Source organism: Artemia franciscana, unplaced genomic scaffold (genome assembly GCF_032884065.1).
Source record: "Artemia franciscana unplaced genomic scaffold, ASM3288406v1 PGA_scaffold_87, whole genome shotgun sequence".
Lineage (NCBI taxonomy): Eukaryota > Metazoa > Arthropoda > Branchiopoda > Anostraca > Artemiidae > Artemia > Artemia franciscana.
The window spans coordinates 35,145-52,667 of NW_027062715.1; the positions used below are offsets into that span (position 1 = coordinate 35,145).

Sequence of the window (17,523 nt, forward strand, 5' to 3'; positions counted from 1 at the left end):
TATGGCTGGAGTTCGTTCTTTATTAGAAAATGAAAAAAAAAAAAATGCCAGCGATGCAGAATATTGTACTTGGAGCCACTTTTTTGTTTTTCAAGCAAAATATATTTTGCTCTTTAGTAAAGTCAAGAGACGGGTAGTTTCCGATATGGGGGTATTGAACAGGGTGGTTCTAATAGTGTACTTTTTTTTATGGCACTTGGTAAATACCAAGTGCTATATAGCAATCGCAAATTCTGTCGGTCCCAGTTTTGCTAGTTTAGGTACTTCCCGGCTAGGACGATGCAATTTTGAAGGCATATCAGGGACCAGACCAGATTAAATTACAAATTGTCGTCTCTCCGATTCGAAGATCTAGGGGGGAGTGGGGGGACATTTAATTCGTAAAAATTAAAACATTGAGATATTTTTAATTTACGAGCGGATGATCGGGTCTTAGTGAAATTTGATATTTATAAGGATATCATGTCTCAGAGCTCTTATTTTAAATCCTGACTAGATCCGGTGACATTGGGGGAAGTTTGAGGGGGAACCTAAAATCTTGGAAAGCTCTTAGAGTGGAGCGTTTGTGATGAAACTTGGTTGGAAAAATAACTACAAGTCCTAGATACGTGATTGACATAACCGGAACGGGTTTGCTTTCTTTGGCGGAGTTGGGGGGAGGGTTAATTCTGAAAAATAAGACATGAAAATTTAATCATGAAAAATTTTAAATCCTGACCGGGTCTGGTGACATTGGGGACGGGAAGTTGGAGTGGGAAACCAGAAATCTTGGCAAACAAACTTGGTGGGTAGTATAAGCATAAGTCGTAGATACGTGATTGACGTAACCGGACAGGATCCACTCTGCTTGGGGGAGTCAGGGGGGTCCAGCACTATGGCGAGTTTGGTGCTTCTGGACATTCTACGACAATGGAAATTGGTAGGCATATCAGGGACTTAGGCATGTTGGTGGGAAAAATAAGCACAAGTCCTAAATAAATGACTGACATAACCGGAACGGGTTCGATCCCTTCAGGGGAGTTGGGGGGAGGGTTCATTCTGAAAAATTAGAGGAAAATTAGGTATTTTTAACTTGCGAAGGAGTGATCGGATCTTAAGGAAATCTCATATTTAGAAGGAACTCGTAACTCGAATCCCTTATTATAAATCCCGACTAGATCTAGTGTCATTTTGGAGAGTTGAGGGGGGGGACTGGAAATCATGGAAAATGCTTAGAGTGGAGAGATCAGGATGAAACTTGGTGGGAAAAATAAGCACAACTGCTAGATATGTGATTGACATAACTGGAATGGATTCACTCTTTTCGGGAGAGTTGGGGGGGGGGGTTAATTCTGAAAAATTAGAAAAAAGGAGGTATTTTTAACATGCGAAGGAGTGATCGAATCTTAATGAAATTTCATATTTAGAAAGACCTCGTAGCTAAGATCTCTTATTTTAAATCCCGACCGGATCCAGTGTCAGTGTGGAAAGTTGGGGGGAGCTGGAAATCTTGGAAAACGCTTAGAGTGGAGAGATCAGAATGAAACTTGGTGGGAAGAATAAGTACAAGTCGTAGATACGTGACTGATATAACTGGACTGAATCCGCTCTCTGTTGGGGAGTTAGAGGGGGCGTTGATTCTGAAAAATTGGGATATGTTTAACTTAAGACCGGGTGACTGTTCGTGAAGTATTTTGAAATTTAATATTTAGAAGGAACTTATGTCTCAGAGCTCCTATTTTAAATCCCGACCAGATATTGTGACATTGGGGGGATTTGGAGGGAGAAACCAGAAATCTTGGCAAGCAAACTTGGTGGGTAGTATAAGCAAATGTCGTAGGTACGTGATTGACACAACCGGACTGGATCCATTCTCCTTAGGGGAGTCAGGGGGTCCAGCGCTTTGGCGAGTTTGGTGCTTCTAGCCGTGCTACGACAATGGAAATCGGTAGGCATGTCAGGGACCTGCGCAAATTGACTTGAAATAGTTCTTTTCCCAATTTGACCATCTGGGTGGGGGACTGAAGGGAGAGGAAAAATTAGAAAAAATGAGCTATTTTTAACTTTTAAGTGGTTGATCGGATCTTAATGAATTTTGATATTTAGAAGGACCTCGTGTCTCAGAGTTCTTATTTTAAATTCACCTTATTTATAATCTCACTCATATATATATATATATATATATATATATATATATATATATATATATATATATATATATATATATATATATATATATATATATATATATATATATATATATATATATATATATATATATATATATATATATAGTGACTATTGACTATATCACATTCTCTACCAGTCCCTAGAAGATAAGAAAACTCAATTTTTATAAGAAAATCCGTTTAATGAAAAACTAAGAAAATTCAAAAGATTAATTACTCCCATCTAGACCGTTTTTTCTGAAATGCTTCAGAGCCATCTTCATTCACAGCAACGTAATAGCCTTGTGATTCGTATTTCCTCTTCATAAGGGCCAGATAAATTAAGCATCCAGATATGGCTGTTAGCCCAAGAGCCATTACAACTTTATTCTAAAAATAAAATTGAGTTTATGTGTGATCAATATTTACGAGCCGACGAATTGCGAAAACAAGCTGTGCAGTTGCAGTGAAAAATTGAAAAAGTGACTTAGTTTCTTATCCAGTTAAATAAAGAGTGAAATCATGATTCAGTAAAAAAAAAAAAAACTAAAGATATAACTTTGTGAAAAAAAATTCAAGTCCTGACTCAGATTACTTAAACTTTAGTTACACACTACCCCCCCCCCCCCCCCCAAAAAAAAGAATACTCCCTAACGTCCATTCTCATAGTTGGTGTGCAACTACACACCACTTTGGCTCATTAGTCCCTTTAGCCTTTTCTGTCAACACCCCTTCCAGGCTTCAATAGATTAGTGTTGCTAGCAGAAATAAAAAAAGATATACATTACCTCTGCGAAATATGATGGAATTTCATGAACATTTTAAAAAGCCGATGATAGTGGATTAACAAAGAAAAACAATCTTCCTAGTTTCACAGCGAACTTAATCTGGACTAAGTGCAAGAAGAGTCAAAGAGTCAATCCAAGGTTACAGAATTTCGGGACTAGATATAAAAACAAGCTACGTCCTAACTCAGAGAGAAAAAAAAGCAAAAAATCGGACCAAGAACACATAAAGAGCATGAGTTTTTTTCCGTCGAGCAGCAGTAAACGTGACTTCCGGGATTACAACAAGTTATTTTTAAGGAATTATTATTCCTTTATTATTTAAAAGTGGTTACTAAAAGTACTAAAATACTTAGTATTACTAAAAGTTTAGCATTATTTAAAAGTTTTTTATTGTTAAGACAAATTATTTAAAAGTGGTACCAGACACAACTCTTTGGGATTCCCCACCTTTTAGCTGTTGTGTAATGAGCAACAGTCAACAGTTTCTTTCAAGCCCATGGCTTGAAAGAAATCAATAACCCCTTAGTTTTTAAAAACTACATTCATATCTGAAGCAAATGATAAAGGAAGCTTTTCAGATTAAGACTCATAGAGCCGAAATACAGGAAACACCGTGGTTAAAACAGAGGCCTCAGAGCCAAGATTTGACTAATTCGAAGAAAAATGTTAATAAAGAACCCAAAGTAACAACAGGGCTCTTTTAATAATCACAGCTCATAACTGTAACACTTGCTGATTATACAGACCTCAGAGACAGATTGTTATGAGTTACAAATCCGTGCTTGGGGTAAATTCATGGATGATGTATTTTGTATTTGGAACCACAGATTTGAATCCTTCAATCTTTTTCTTGAACGTTTAAATAACTTTGATAAAAACATTAAATTTATAGTTGAGTCTGAAGAAAATAACAAGCTACCATTTCTTGACATTTTGCTAATTAAAAACCATTTGCTTTTCTCAATATACAAAAAACCTATACAAAGGATTAGCTATCTAAATTCTAACTTGTGCCACCCAGTTTCAGTGAAAAGAGGAGTTGAGATTTCATTAGTTTGGATTTTAAAATTTAGAAATTTTAGAATTTATTCCCAGGAATATCGTGATTCAGAATGTTTGAATTTAAAAAATATTTTATTTTGTAATAGTTATCCAAGTAAATTCATAAATCGAAATGCTAGAAAATAAACACATTAAACGTAATAATACAACAAATGAAATTCCACAGTCTACCCGGACAAATAATGTAACCCAACAGATAAAGCTCTGAAATATAGCAAGCCTCTTGGAACTTTTGTCTCGGGTATGGCAGAACACGTTTTCTACCACCCTGATCATTACACACAATTCGAAGATCCCCTGTAACACTCCCCTTAAAAGTTAACCAATAGCTAATGAGGGTAATAAAGCTTTACAAAATCACCAAGGAACTGGATTAAATACAAGACCTAGGAGACTTGCAGCAGTAGTAGCAGGCAATAGGATTATTTTGCAACAAAATAATTGATTTCATACTCGTTTCATAATATACAGTTGCTTTGGTGTTCCTACTGAAACGACTCTATTTAGCTTATGTGACGTTCAGTTACATTAGCGACAATTGTATATGTAGATATTTGTTGTTTTTATTTCTTGGTTTTCGATTTAGTTTGATTTTAGGTTATTTTAATTTTTTCTTTGTTTCTTAGTGTTGAGGACGCCTTTTTCCATATAGGCAAAATATCCGGGTCACTCTAGATTTGTGTAGATTTGTGGCAAAATATCCGGGTCACTCTAGATTTGTGTAGATTTGTGGCAAAATATCCGGGTCACTCTAGATTTGTGTAGATTTGTGGCAAAATATCCGGGTCACTCTAGATATTTTTAAATATCTAGACAAATCTAGAGTGACCGGATTTAGTGTTGAGGCAAAATATCCGGGTCACTCTAGATTTGTCTTTCCCTTCTACTGGTGGTAGTCCCGTTTGTTTTCTTCATCGTGAGATTTTTCTCTCTCTTGGTTTTTGTCATTGCTGGCTGGTTCGGCTTTAGATCTTTCAAGGTCTTTGATGTGCAGAATTTTACTACTATTATTCAAAAAGAAACCGAATTTCAATATTTTCGATTTATTTTTTATAGAACTAGTATTTTGCTCTTAGGCTAAACTAGGATGCAATATGGGTATTGTTGACTCGATATAAAAAAAAAGTGGACATAACAAGTTGAGGGACAAGACAGCGAATGCAAAGTAATTCATCACTTAATTCATAATTCTCGTTGTTCAAGTAAAATATAGAAAGCTCCTCAATCGAGTATATGAAAAAAACCTGAATATCCATGAAAAACATAAATAATGTAAAAAAAAAAAGAAAAACATTGTAACGTAACATATCAAACAGTTCGTGGTAATGAACTGTAAATAACGAGCGACGATGCTCACTAGTAACCGAAACTCGAAAAAATAGAAGTTTGATATCAATAGATATATCATCAAAAGAATCGGCCTATTATATTGATTCCAAATACATAAGATTCACAAAGTTTACGGCTACCCATCAAAAGCTACGAGCCCGAGAATATCTGTCTGATTTTTTAAGAGATGCGAACACCCCTTAAAAGTCAATGAAAATCACTTCATCAGATTCAGCTTATCCGAGAACCCTGTAGTAGAAGTTCCTTGCTCCTGTTTGAAAAAATGTGCAGTTTCATATTTTTTTTTTGTTCCAGATGAATGATCAAGGATGCGTTTTTATTTCTTTTTCTCCCAGTGGTGGTTACATCGAGCCAATAATTCTAGAACATCGGGAAAAGCTTCATTCGAACAGAAATTAAAAGTTCTAGAGACCATTTCAAGTGACCGAAAAGACGGGAGGACATCTAGCCCCCCTTCCACCACTCTTTACAAAATAATCCCCAAATCTCATCTCCGGGATTAAAACATTATTCCTGGGATTTTTCCGGGTTGGAATTGTCTAGAGTATTTTTTTCCGTATGGGGGAGGGGGTTCTTCCATGGGAGAAATTTTCCATGGGGAAGTTATCCACGGAATAAATTCTCCGACGGTAATTTTCTGCGGGAGCAACTTTCTACTAGAGATTTTTCGGATCAAAAGACAGTATACTGAGAAAAATTTTCCAGCTGGGATCGTCTGCAAGAAATTTTCCGGGGGGAATTTTCAGCTAGAATAGAATTGTCTGGGGGCATTTTTCTGTTGGGGTGGGGTATTTTACGAGGGAAGAACTTTCCATGGAGGGATTTATTGTGAGAGGGAGGAATTTTCCATGAAGAGGGGGGGGGGGGGGCAGATTTCCCGGCATTAATTAAAACGATCAGAAGTTAAATTAAAAAAAAAAAAAGTTTTTTCAATTGAGAGTAAGAAGCAACATCAAAACTTAAAACGAACGGAAATTATTACATATTTGAGGGGAATTGCCCTTCCTCAATACGTTGCTCTTTCCTTCCACAGTTGTTTTTAAAACATTTAAAAGGCTTATTATTCTGATTAAGCGATCCTTATGTTTCAAGAGTCATTCTTAAAGAATTTGGGCAAAAACTCAAACTTTAGCGTAAAGAGCGAGGCATTGGGGAAGGGGCAGCACCCTCATATACGTAATTATTTCTGTTTGTTTTAAGTTTCGGTGTTACTCCTTGCTTTCAGTTGAAAAAACTTGTTTTTTATTTATTTGCCAACTAGCTGGGAAAATATACAGATAATTTTTGTGACTTAGATTTCGTCAAATAATATATCGCCCAATAATATTATATTTTGCCTAATTATAAATATAGATAAAATATAAAAAATATAGATAAATCATTATATAATAGGCATTATTTATAATTTCATAATAAAAAGTAAAACAAATTTAAATAATGATAAATAGGGACTCGTAAATGGAAGTATAATTCTCATGAAAGAACAAGGATTGTCATCAAGGTTAAATTAACCGAAGTATCAATTAAACTATTTATTTTCTTAAGATTATTTTTGGAAAAGATTTATAAATACAAAAAAAAATTATGATTTTCCATTCTTAAATTCAAAACAGGTTTCATCATTTTATGCTATGGATTTGCTTCTTCTTACAATTACATATTGGAAATTGTGGAAAGTTTTATCAAGAAAAAGTGAAACTGCCTATAATAGTACCATATGCTACTGCAGAGCACAACAGCAAAAGCTTAAAAAGTCAGGATATTAATGCAGAAAAACTTGAGTGCGCGGTGATATTTATCACAAAACAGTTCCAGTTCGTGACATTATTACACATATACGACGTCTCGCATCACTAACTCAACTAACTCAAGTCAAAAATCATCATTAAATAGCACCCCGCTTCCCAAAATCTTAAGCAATAAAATCTTTCCAAAAAAACTTACTGGCTTTACAAAAAGCTCAAAATTCAAAGCACGGAACAATCCAGTTACTTGGAATCTGTTTGGCCCACTTGATGCTGCATATCTCTTGGTGTTTCTGTTGTCATTTTGCATTCCCTATAAAAGAGTAGTACAATTAAAATATCTTTTAAAGAGCTTCTTGAATATATATATATATATATATATATATATATATATATATATATATATATATATATATATATATATATATATATATATATATATATATATATATCTATATGTATATATATATATATATATATATAAAATAATAATTAAAAAAACATCAGATTTTTGTTGAAAATGCAGAAATATCGTGGATTAGCTCACTGGATCCGGCCTTGTCCCCTAGTTTCCAGGAATTGACGCTTTAGATCAATTACCGTGAATGTCCGCAAATTGGTGAATGTTGACATTCGCCAGTGAATACCTGAAATACCTTTTTTATTCTACTTGAATTTAGCCAACTTTGTCATTCATTTTTTCAATTTCAATTTAATGCAAGGTTCGACGATAACCAGCTAGGTTAGAATATGTAAGGTTCGGTGAGGTTAGATAGATAGATAGATAGGTGTATTTCAAAAACCCGTGGGCCATATACACACAAAAATATAAATAAATAACAAACAAGCAAGGAAATTAACAACAGTACGAACACGCACAAAAAACAGAATTTAACGCAAAAAGTGCCTAATCTAACTACAAAAGAAATTAATCATATAAAACTTTTTCTTCTTATTAAGGATTTACCTATATATACTCCCACTCAAAATATTGTGGTTGGGTTACTATTTTGTTGAATACCCGAAAGCATCAAATTAATCTCATGCAAATAAATTTCCCTTAAATCCAAGAGCACCGGGCATTTCCGGAGAAAATGATCCAAGTCTTCATCATCATCATCTTTACAAAGGGGACAAATATACCGCCTATCAGGACCAACTATCATTTTATTTTTGTCGAACGTTTTTTGCCTGTTTTGGACTGGAAGACAATTTGCCCTAAGCTGAATCTAACGACGTAGAATCACAGCCGGTAAATTAAATTTAAAAGTCATGATTAGATAGTCATGGGATGGAGCTAAACTGGGAGAACAAGTGCAAGGTTAACGACACCAAAAAAAAACGCAAAGTTTTGACGTCTGGAGCAAAAAGTAAATCTAATATTTGTGCTTTTCATATTAAAAGTTTAGCAATAAACTGATATTTTCAGAATCTGAATCAAATAAGTATTCTTTTGATATGAAAATAGAGTTGAACAAGAGCTGATATGGCACTTGTGACGAGGCGAGAAGAGCTAAGAGCCAATAGATCATATGGTATGAGCTCTAACAAAATTCTATGAATCAATAGATTGATTTAAAAAGAAAAACAAGAGGCTTAATGCCGGTCAAGATTTAAAAAAAGAGCTCTGAGTCACAAAGTCCTTCTAAATATCAAAATTCATTAAGATCCGATCACCCACTCGTAAGTTATAAATACCTAATTTTTTCTAATTTTTCTTCTCCCTTTTGCCCCCCAGATGGTCGAATCTGGGAAAACGACTTTATCAAGTCAAATTGTGGAGCTCCCTGACACACCTACAAATTTTCATCGCCCGAGTACGTCCAGAAGCACCGAGCTCGCCAAATCACTGAACCCCTCCCCCGACCTCCCCCAAAGAGAGCGAATCCAGTACGATTCTGTCAATCACGTATCAAGGACACTTGTTTATTCTATCCACCAAGCTTCATCCCATTCCTCCACTCCAAGTGTTTTTCCAAGATTTTCCCCTCCAACTCCCCCCAATGTCAAAAGATCTGGTCGGGATTTGAAATAAGAGCTCTGAGACATCAATTCCTTCTAAAAATCAAATTTCATTACGATCCGATCATCTATTCGTAAGATAAAAATACCCTAATTTTCATGTTTTCCAAGAATTCCGGTTTCCCCCTCCAACTTCCCCGAATGTCACAGGATCTGGTCGGAATTTGAAATTAGAACTTTAAAGCACAAGATCCTTCTATATATCAGATTTCATTAAGATCTGGTTACCCTTTCGTAAGTTACAAATACCTCAATTTTCAAAATTACCCCCCTCCCAATTCCACCAAAGAGAGCAGATCCGGTTCAGTTATGTCAGCCACGTATCTTAGACAGGTTTCTATTCTTCCCATCCAGTTTCATCCTGATCTCACCGCTTTAAGTATTTTCTAAGATTTCCGGTCCCCCCAACTGCCCCCCCCCCCAATTAGGCTCGATCCGGTTGATATTTAAAATAAGATATCTGAGTTACGAGGTCCTTCTAAATATGAAGTTTCATGAAGATCCGATTACTCCTTCGTAAGTTAAAAATACGTCATTTCTTCTTATTTTTCAGAATTACCCCCCCCCCCCCCAATTGAGCTGATCCGTTCCAATTATGTAAATCACGTATGCAAGACTTCTGCTTATTTTTCCAACCAAGTTTCATTCCAATCCCTCCAATCTAAGCGTTTTCCATCATTTTAGGTTTGCCCACCCCAAACTTCCCCCAATATCACCAGATCCGGTCAGGATTTAAAATAAGAGCTTTGAGACACGATATCCTTCTAAATATCAAATTTCATGGATATCCAATCACCCGTTCGTAAGTTAAAAATGCCTCATTTTTTCTAATTTTTCAGAAATACCCCCCCCCCCCCCCAACTACCCCAAAGAGAGCGGATCCGTTCCGTTTATGTCAATCATCTATCTAGGACTTGTGTTTATTTTTCCCACCATGTTTCATGCCGATCCCTCCACTCTAAGTGTTTTCCAAGTTTTAGGTTTCCCCCTCCCAACTCCCCACCCCCGTCACCAGATCCGGTCGGGATTTAAAATAATAGCTCTAAGACACGATATCCTTCTAAACATCAAATTTCATTGAGATCCGATCACCCGTTCGTAAGTTGAAAATACCTCATTTTTTCTAATTTTTAAGAATTACTCCACCCCCAAATACCCCAAAGAGAGCGAATCAGTTCCGATTATGTCAATCATGTATCTGGGACTTGCGCTTATTTTTCCCCATCAAGTTTCATCCCGATCCCTCCACTCTAAGTGTTTTCCAAGATTTTAGGTTTCCCCCCTCCAACTCCCCCCAATGTCATCAGATCCGGTCGGGATTTAAAATAAGAGCTCTGAGACACAATATCATTCCAAACATCAAATTTCATTAAGATCCGATCACCCACTCATAAGTTAAAAATACTTCATTTTTTCTATTTTTTGCGAATTAACCGGCCCCCCACTCCCCCCCAGATGGTCAAATCGGGAAAACGACTATTTCTAATTTAATCTGGTACGGTCCCTGATGCGCTTGCCAAATTTCATCGTCCTAGCTTACCTGGAAGTGCCTAAAGTAGCAAAACCGGGACCGACAGACAGACAGACCGAAGAATTGACGATTGCTATATGTCACTTGGTTAATACCAAGTGCCATAAAAACGAAAGGGATACATATTTAGAAAAATGGGATAATTCTTCTTGCTGGTAGGCCAAGTCAACTGCCTCATAATTTGGGCTATTTAGTCCTGAATAATTTAAAGCAACTTACAGTTTCAGCCATATAATGATAGACACATTTATCTTCAATTTCTATGGAGCGAGATGTTAGGGTTCTATTCTTCAATGATTTTATTCACTAAACCACTGGCAATTTGCCCAGTTTACTAACAATTAATGACAGTGTTTGTCTTTAGCAATCAGGAAAGTTTCACTTTCTAAAGCGTGATGATACATTTTTTTCACTTATTTTCTGTTGATTTTTCACATGCGTCTCTTATTTTCAAGCTTGGCACCAACTAAGTGCTAAAACTGCATAAATTCACATTGAGTTCTTTTCTATCAAAAACAGCATTACTGGTCCTTCCTAATTTTTTAAAACAATTTTAAAACAGTTTAAATTTTTTGAACTATTTTTCAGTATGTTTATAATTGTTTAAAATAATTAATTAAAACAAATTTTCTAGACAATTTAATTTTTAAATAATTTTTAAAAACAGTTAATTTTTTAAAAACATTTTAAATATTTCAGTTTTTTTAATTTTCCTAATTTTTTAAAACAATTTAAAACATTTTTTGTTGTTGTTTAAGTTTCCATTCAGTCAATTTAAAAAGTCAGATTTCATTTGTACTGCCTTTAGCGCTTTAAGGCTTTAAAGTGTTTTCAGAGTATTGTGGTTCAGGACATATTAGAAAAAAACACATACTGGCAAATTTGTAAGCTCTTTGGCTCAGCATGCTTATAAATAAAAAGAAGTGGATAATTCAAAACAAAACGAAAGCTGCAAAAAACAGAAAAGAAACTTAAAACATGTTTGCAAGAAAGTATTGTACTGAAAGAAAGTATCGTTAATCTTACCTTTCTCCACAACCCAATCTCAATCATTGATCATGGAGAAAAATCCCAATCATTGAAATTGGTTTCGAGACCAGTGACAACCATTGAAAGGTAGGACATGGAATTTCCCTCATTCTGTATTTTACTTTGAATATTTTTATTGTATCTAATTGGGGGGGGGGGAAACAGAAGTGCACCCTCTTAATTTTGGAGAAACACAGTTTTCGTAACATTGTTAAGACAAAAATCAAAAGGAATACTTGTTCTACTCCCCACAATTTTAATGAATCACTTCCACTGTGTAGGTACTTTTCCAAGGGAGATCCCCAAGATGATTTTAAATGTTTGTTTTTGTCCAAAAGGGAAAATTGCACTAAAGCCAGCCAAAAATAAAGTCAGTCACCTCAAGACCTCTTTGAAGTATGATAATTTAACAAATCTTTCATCTTACCATAGAACTTATTTGGTTATTTAATTATTAATTTATGTATGCTTATTCTCTGTTCATGTTTTCTGCTTTGAATTTGAATGTACATTTGACTGAAATGTATTAATGAACAAATTAAAAACTCTAGCACTGAAGCACTTAATCATAGGCAGTGCAAAAGCGCTGCCTAAGTAAAGAGTGATGTGGACACAAGTATTATTTTTTGGTTTGTCTTAGACCAAGGCACTTTGCATAGAAGGAGTTGTCCTAGAAACTTCGAAAGAGGCTAATTCAACTGGAAATCGCAAGTTGTAGAGCCATTTTTAATAGGCAAAAGTGATTGGAGGGAAACCAGCCCCCAAGGGGAAGGATTGTAAGTTATGCCCCAGGGGCATATAAGGTTTTTAAGGAAGGAATGGTCGTAAAAACTTTGGATGGGGCTCATTGGGTTGGAAATCAGAAGTTCCAGATCCCTTTTTAAGAGTCAATGTGATTGCAAGACAACTAGCCTTTCCCCCCTTATGGCCTGTTTTTCCCAAATGCATCCGATAGAAATTTAGAGATAACAATTTGTTCAAAAACAGTCAAAAGACGACATAACAAGGTCTTTGGGTTGACACAACCCCCAAAAGTGTGGCGGGAAGGGTTGTAAGTTATGCCCAGGGAGCATATAGGGTTTTTATGGAAGGGGTGGTTGTGTGAACTTTGTACGAGGCTCATTTTACTGAAATTTAAAGTTTACTTTCAAGAGTCAAAAATGACAGAGGGCAACTAGCCCCTACCCCCTCTGGTACCCTCTTTTCCCCAAACACATCCAATCAAAGTTGTGACATAACCATTTTGTTCACAGTAGTCCAAAGAGCATACAACATTGCCTTCAGGGTGTACACAACCCCCAAGAGCCCAGGGACAAGGGTTTCAAGTTATGTCCCAGGGCATATACGGTTTTATAAAATAATGAAAGTAAAACAGTTCAAAATAGGGATGAAAGCTTTTTATTGATAGTGAATAGATATAAAATTATTTAACTTGATATTTTGAACAATTGGATATTTTATAACATGAGTGGTCATATAAACTTCAATTTAATGGGGCTCATTTGAATGGAAGTAGAAAGTTCTAGTGCCCTTTTTAACAGTCAAAAGTGAATGGAGGGTAACCAGCCCCTCCCCAGCAAGCCTATTATTCCCCAAAACACATCTAATCAAAATTTTTAGTTTTATTTTGTTCAGCATTATTGAAAGGTCCAGCAATTATGTCTTTGGGTGTGTCAACCACACCAGAGTCCTCAGGGAAGGGCTGTAAGTTAAGCAATTTGTTCATTGTTTACATATGTATACATTATTGAGAAAGGTATATATGTTTGAACTTTACTCATAAACTGTACAGTAGCGCCGCCTAAGTAAAGAGCAATGTGGGCATACTGTTTTTTTATGGAAAGGTTGGTCACATAAATTTCAGAGGGGGCTCATTGGATTCGAAATCAGAAGTCCTAGTGTTGTTTTTAAGAATCAAAGTAATCAGAGGGCAACTACCTCCAGCCCTTACTGTCTATTTTTCCCAAATGCATCCAATGTAAATTTTGAAATACTCATTCGTTCAGGAAATATTCCAAAGATCCCATAACGAGGCCTTCAGGGTTGACAAAACCCCTAAGAGTCTTGGCAAAAGGGTTGTAAGTTATGCCCTGGAGGCATATAAGGTTTTTATATGGAAGAAATGCTCTGGTGAACTATGGAGGAGGCTCATATGGTTGGAAGAGTAAAGTTCTAGTTCCCTTTAAGAGTCAAAAGTGATGGAGAGGAACTAGCCCCCCCCCCCCCCAATACCCTCTTTTCCCCAAAAGCATCCAACGAAATTGTAAGAAAGCCATTCTGTTTACAATTTTCGTAAGAGCATAACAGAAAGCCTTCAGGGTGGACACAAGCCTCCAGGGGCATGGGCTGTAAGTTATGTCCTGGGGCATAGCTTGGGGATTTCAGCCTCCCTACAGTCCTTAGGAGGCTCTAAGCTAGGCAACTTGTTCATTGTTAATATATAGTATATGCTACTAATTGTCAAAACTGTTGACTTTAAAGGGTTGACTCTCATATCACTAGCAACAGCTTCATCTGATATTGATTCCAAGACGTCCATTAGGTTACGTTTTAGATTTTTTAAGCATTTTTCTAAGGCAGTTAAATCATCAATAAATTTCCATCTATCTGAGAATCAACACCAAGACTGTTTATCATGTTAAGAAATAAAATTGGGCCTAAGAGGGTTCCCTGGGGCACACCATTATAAATTGGGAGGGGATCAAAATATACATTCAGGTGTTTGACGACTTGCATTCTATTAGAAAGAAAGGACAAAATTATTCTCATTATATAGGGGTCAACTAGAAAGTCATTTTTAGTTGTTTTTTTTTTTTTACTTATGATATTATGGGTAATTAAATCAAAAGCTTTTTGTAATTAAATTGCGGTAACATTGAGCCAGGTATTGGGTTTTTCAAGTTTATTACACATAGTGTCCAAAACGTGAACAAGATAGTGTGTGGTAGAAGTTGAGCAAAAATTTCCGAATTGCCTTTGGTCAACATTTGGGATTATTTTACTTCCAACCAATCAGCTAAAAAGCTTTCATATAACTCAGAAAAAAACGGAGTAAGAGTCATGGGCCGGACACCAGCAAAATCTTGTTTGCTATGTAGAGGTAATTTCATTAAAAGGTACACACAAAGGTTCTGAAAGAATGTCTGCAAAGGCTTTAATTAGTACATTTGGGATGTCTAGTGGACAGGTATTGCACTTTTTAATGTTTTAATTTTTGCCTCAACATCTGAAGGCAAAATAATAGGAAAATTGGGAGTACAGATCATAAGCAGCATTAGTAGAGAGGAAAGGGAGGCTTTGAACTATGGAGTACAGAAATTTATTCAGATCATTAGCTATAACAAGAGGCTTTTCTTATAAATGGACATCTATATTATTATGTGTTTTCCCACAAATTTTGTTATAATTTTGTACCACTTTGTACCACTATACCACTATAGAAAACAAATCCTTGACTTTAAATTTGTAATATACAGAAGTAGATTTATGTATTTCTTCTTTAATATGTTTGCACAGTGAGTTAGCTTCACATGTCTTTTTTAACTGACTAGTAATGTAAGGTTTATCATTATTATAAAAAAAAACGTATCAGGAACGTCATAGCAATGGCTAATTGTGTTAAGTTGAAACTTCTGGGTCTTGATAAGAGAGATGTTTAACTAGCCAAAAGGCATTATGTTAATACTACTGCAGCTACTAGTACTCCAGCAACTACTATTAATACTACTTCTTGTAATGCCAATACTACTACCGTGACTACTATTACAATTATACCTAAGGATATGGAGGTGAAATTTTCAAGAAATTTTGAGATGAACTGAATCACAACACTTTGTCTGTATGCAGGTGTCAATAGATGGTAACAGCAATATCTGTGGAACATTTTGGTGTGTGAAGTTCAAACTAACAGGGTATTGTTGTGAGGGATTTTGAACTAACCAAAAGAAAACATTTGCATCCTAATGTAACTGCTTCTACTCATACTACTATTACTGCTCATATTACTGCTTCTACTAGTACTACGGTCACTAAACTTAAGGCTATTACTATTAATTCTACTGCAACTATTACTACACCTACTACTAAAACTAAGGGTTTTAAGGCAAAAATTCAGGAAATATTAAAACTGTATAGAACTAAATAAAAAGACACAATGTCTAGGCAGGTTATCAAGTGGACAGCAGGAATGCTTTAGGAATGGTTAATGATATTAAGCTGAAACTTTCAGCATGTGTTAAAGGGGATGTTGAAGAAACCAAAGGTGATATGCAAATACTGCTACTAATGCTCTGACAATTATTGCTAATACTCAAGCTAGGAGTATTAAGATGAAGCTTTTAAGGAATATTTAAGTTGATGATGAAGTAAGTCAAAATGAACTATGAGCATGTAGATTTTCAAAAAGGTACAAAGCAATATCTCAAGAACAGCTTATATTCACTAAGTTAGACCTTTCAAGGTAAGTTTTTGTGGATTTTGAACTAGCAAAAGGCATCATATGCATACTTTTAATACTACCTCTGCAGTTGCTGTAACTATGACACTAAGGATATTAAGGTGAAAGTTTTAGAAAACTTCAGGGGAGGTTCGAAAACATTGTTTGTTCAATAAGAACAAACATGTTATCAAAAGGACACATCAGCAATGTAATAGCAATGGCTAATTGTGTTAAGTTGAAACTTCCAGGTCTTGACAACTACCATAACTACTACTGCTACCACTAATACTACTACTACACATTACTCCATTTATAATATTGAGGGGAACTTTGAAATAAACCAAAAGATGCTATGAGCATGTACACTGCCAAAAGAGAATATCTCAAGAACTGATTTGAGTCTTAAGTTAGAGCTTCCAGAGATGCTTAAAGGGGAAGATCATTGACCAAAATGGCTGTACTACTATCACTGCGATATTTACTAATACTACTACTACTTCAACAACTACTTTTACTGCAAATAATTTCAAGGCTAAGAGTATTGAGATAAAAATTTCTGGAAGTATATGAACAAACATGTTATAAGATAAAATAAGATTTATTTCAACAAAGCAGCTATCACAAGCCCAAAATTTCAAGAAGTATATGAACAAACATGTTATCTAAAGGACATATCTGCAACGTAATAGCAATAGCAATCATGTTAAATTGAAACTTCTAGGTCTCAAGAAGAGAGATGTTTAACAATATGTTAATACTACTGCTGCTACTAGTGCTCCAGCTACTACTATTAATACTACTTCTAGTAATGCCAATACTATTACCATGACTACTATCACAACTATACCTAAGAGTATAGAGATGAAATTTTTGAGAAATTTTTAGGTGAACTGAATCACATAACTTTGTCTGTATGCAGGTTATCAATAGATGATAACAGCAATATCTTAGGAACAGTTTAGTATGTGAAGTTCAAACTGACAGGACTTGTTGTGGGGGATTTTGAGCTAACCAAAAGAAAATATTTGCATCTTAATGCAACTGCTAATATTACTGCTTCTACTAGTACTTCTGCCACTAAAGCTAAGGCTATTGCTATTAATTCTACTACAATAATTACTACACCTACTACTAAAACTAAAGGTATTAAGGCGAAAAATTCAGGAAATATTGAAACTGTATGGAACTAAATCAAAACACACAATGCAATGCAATCAAAACACAATTGACACAGGTTGTCAAGTGGACATACCAGAAATGCTTTAGGGATGGTTGATGATATTAAGCTGGAACTTTCAGCACTGGATGTTGAAGAAACCAAAGGTTATATGTAAATACTGCTACTAATGCTACAACAATTATTGCTACTATTCAAGCTAGGAGTATTAAGATGAAGCTTTCAAGGAATATT

General features: G+C 35.3%; 1 protein-coding gene across 1 annotated transcript in view; it reads right to left on the reverse strand.

Annotated features, from left to right (window-relative positions):
• Positions 1-2,329: 2,329 nt before the first annotated feature.
• The window catches only part of LOC136042225 (small integral membrane protein 8-like), a 19,782-nt gene continuing 4,588 nt past the window's right edge, over positions 2,330-17,523 (reverse strand). Inside the window, exons 2-3 of the mRNA XM_065727164.1 lie at positions 7,292-7,405; positions 2,330-2,537 (exon numbers count right to left, since the gene is read on the reverse strand). Of these exons, the coding sequence (XP_065583236.1) occupies positions 2,382-2,537; positions 7,292-7,405 (270 nt within the window). The 3' untranslated portion in view covers positions 2,330-2,381. The remainder of the gene's footprint in view (positions 2,538-7,291; positions 7,406-17,523) is intronic.